Source organism: Halyomorpha halys, unplaced genomic scaffold (genome assembly GCF_000696795.3).
Source record: "Halyomorpha halys isolate HHAL.00 unplaced genomic scaffold, Hhal_1.1 Scaffold580.1, whole genome shotgun sequence".
Lineage (NCBI taxonomy): Eukaryota > Metazoa > Arthropoda > Insecta > Hemiptera > Pentatomidae > Halyomorpha > Halyomorpha halys.
In genome coordinates this window covers 136,604-139,803 of record NW_027112285.1, presented here as the reverse complement: position 1 = coordinate 139,803, position 3,200 = coordinate 136,604, and the positions used below count along the sequence as shown (strand labels likewise).

Genomic DNA, 3,200 nt, shown 5'->3' with positions numbered 1-3,200 from the left:
GTATTTAAAGGTTACCTGTTATATTTAATTTTACATATGAGCTATCCTTTCAGCAGCTATTTGAGTCCGGAGGTGAGGGGCCTCCTCATCGAATTTGGGGATTTAGAGTCCCTTATTTATAGGTCTAGTCCATGCGGCTGTGACCGAGAAGCGGTCGGTACATGTCTGCTTGAGATAGGTTCGTGCATTGCATTGTTATCATTTATTATTCATTGCACAGATATTGTTAAGTATTATGTACAGAAATTATTAATATACAAAAATTACAACGTGTTCTTTACATAAATTTGTGAGGCTCGAGGTGGAGCGCTCTGGTGAGTTGTGGTCCAATCACTTGCTCCCTCTCGCTACAAAGTATTAAAAATTAAATGCTTAGTGTTATTTGTCCAACTATACTGAAAAAACACTAGAAGTTTATTTCTCATCTTATCTTGGAACATGGCATTAAAACAGCTAAATTTTTACTATTTCATTTTTAACTTCCAGTTATTATTAAGATTGGCAAAGGGTACCTGTTCATACGTCAGAAACTAAAATAACATATATCATACATATTGAAACTTAAGATGAGGGCTTGAGAATCATATCATTACAGATTAAAAAATTAAAAGCTTAATGTTATAGATAATTATGTGTAGACCTTATATTAACTTCAATAATTATTGTAGTGTAAACCTGAACAACACAGTTATGTCAATCTCTTGTAATCCTGAAATTTGTGTAAGGATGGTAAGGGATCTTGCATTAAAAATTAAATTTTTAGTGTTATTTCTACAACTTACTCTTTAAAAGAAACAGTTGGGCTTAAACATGCACAGTTGACAGTTGTTTTGTTAAAAAAAATCCATCAAAAGTTTTAGTAATGTTCTGAGTATTATAATTGATTTCATCTCATTTTGATAGCTTCACAATCACACAATATGAAAAACACAATTACTGAGCTACAAAATTGTATTTCCTGCTTTTTCTAGAGTATTTCTGATATACACGTTTTATGAAAAGAAAAGAGGCTTTAAGTAAAATTTTAAGCAATTTTTATCAAAATCGTTAAAGCCATTTTAACTTCAACATAGAGAAAAATATGTTTATTACATGTCTATTGAGCAGTAGGATGCCCAATTGGTGCACAGGCATCAGGAACCAAAATTCTTCGTAAAAAAAAAGTCTGTTCAAGAAATAATGGCAATAGCACAGGCAGAGAGACAAATGGCCAAAAAAAATTTTTATTCGGAAGGCTCTAAAACAGATATATACATTGAAAACTGCATATCGAAAATCTGACTAAATTACAGTACTATACTTACCAAGGCAGTAAGAGAAGTAAAAAACAGGTTCCAACATAACTAAGTTTAGGTACTGTTAAATGTAATATGAAATCATTTATGTTATACAATCTATGTATAATATCTAAAAATATGATTATTTTTGGATTTCTTGAACAAAGAGAATAATGCTTGATACATACATTTTTATTTGAATATTAGGTAACATATATGTCAAAAAAATGTAATGCAGTAATGTTACAATATAAACTCAAAGTGGTACATTAGGGTAATTAACCAACTAGAACAGATCACAATTTTTCCAAGCTTAATTCAACACATCTCTTGACCATTCTTTCATATTTCTCTCTATCATGTAAATATAGATAAGCTGCATAGTGATTTGCTGGTGAATCAGGAAAAGGATCACCAAGGAGAGTCTGAAAATTAAAAGATATTGTGTTGACTAAAAAATCTAAAATAAATAATATTATGTATTTTTAACACATTCTGATAAAATATAAATATGAACATTGTTTGTAAGTAGTAATATAATGTTTTCAAGATAAACCTTAATCCAAATATATTATTTTTTCAAAAATAAATTGAGGAGGTGGGAGGCCCCACTGCAATATTCCTCCACAAGTGCAGCTGATGTTGGTTCTGTGGAGGAACTGGTGCAGTTTACATAATGATATGAGTATTGAACTTGATTTAAAAAGTAAATTATATGAAGAAAATTAATAATTCAAGATTAAAAATTTAGATGAGAAATTAGCCTCATTCCCCTCCAATAGGCTATTGACATTTAATAATAAATGTTCTATGGATCCTTTTGTAGTTCAATTTACATTAACTTGGTTAAAATTTGTTTTGTTAATATTATCCTACCTTTTCTTGACTCCAGTTGAAGATTTATGGAGAGGTGGAAAATGGTAAATGTATAAGGAGGTATAAAACCTGGAGAAGGAAGCGTTCAATCCTAATGAATGAGCACATTGTGTGTGGAGTAGAGAAGACAAGGTAGGTTTGCTAAAACTAGTTTAAAGTAACACTGAATAGGAAGAGGCAATATGGTATAAACAGAAGACTTTTATTTTCAACAGAAGTTCTTGACCAATCCAAGAGAACATGATTTTAATTTTCTGATAGCAGAAAATTTGATTTATCTGGTTTTACATGAGCATTAGAAATATATTCATACCAAAAGTAAAATGTCTTTATCACTGTAATTAAGCAAAAGGAAGAAATGAATCATTGCTTTTTATCAAATGATATTTTTAGAAGTGTTCTAATATTAAAGTATATGGCAGAAAACTAGCCCATAAGCTATAGAGTACAAATAGTTCAAAGCAGCCTTTTCAAAATGACTGTAAAATAGATCTAAAGCCTCTTCTTTCATAAATAGAGAGACTAGATTGGTATAAATTTTGGAATATAAATAGCAAAAGAACTAATTAAAAATTATTTATTCCAAATATCAAACTTACATGAGTCATTATTTATTATTATCACGTATCAATATATATGAAATACCTAAATATACATAGACACATTGAAGAAAATATTTAGGAAACAAGCAGGATACATATATTATTAGAATTATAATAAAATGTACTATTAATTCCGATATCATCAAAATTAAATTTTTGATACTGGCCTTTTTAAAATTTATACTAAGTACGACAATCTTGAAGTCAGGGACTTAAGAATTATAAATTTTCAAATGCTCCTGTTTAAAACAAAGCAGAATTAGCTTTATCCTCATTGCACAAAATAGCATATTGAATCAAGTAGTATAGATCGGCTTACTAAATGATAGAAATGCTCAATCCCAATTTTAAATATTAACCAAGTCAAAATAAAGTAATGAGTTAAGAAATAACTTCTTAAGTAATTCATTAACATAAGATTAAAGATTAATAAATAAGATATATA

The 3,200-nt window shown here is 29.0% G+C and overlaps 1 protein-coding gene across 1 annotated transcript in view; it reads right to left on the bottom strand.

Annotated features, from left to right (window-relative positions):
- Positions 1 to 1,451: 1,451 nt before the first annotated feature.
- Positions 1,452 to 3,200, bottom strand: part of LOC106684420 (ubiquitin-conjugating enzyme E2-17 kDa) — a 12,291-nt gene continuing 10,542 nt past the window's right edge. The window contains exon 4 of the mRNA XM_014426498.1: positions 1,452 to 1,702. Coding sequence (XP_014281984.1) covers positions 1,574 to 1,702 — 129 coding nt within the window. The 3' untranslated portion in view covers positions 1,452 to 1,573. The remainder of the gene's footprint in view (positions 1,703 to 3,200) is intronic.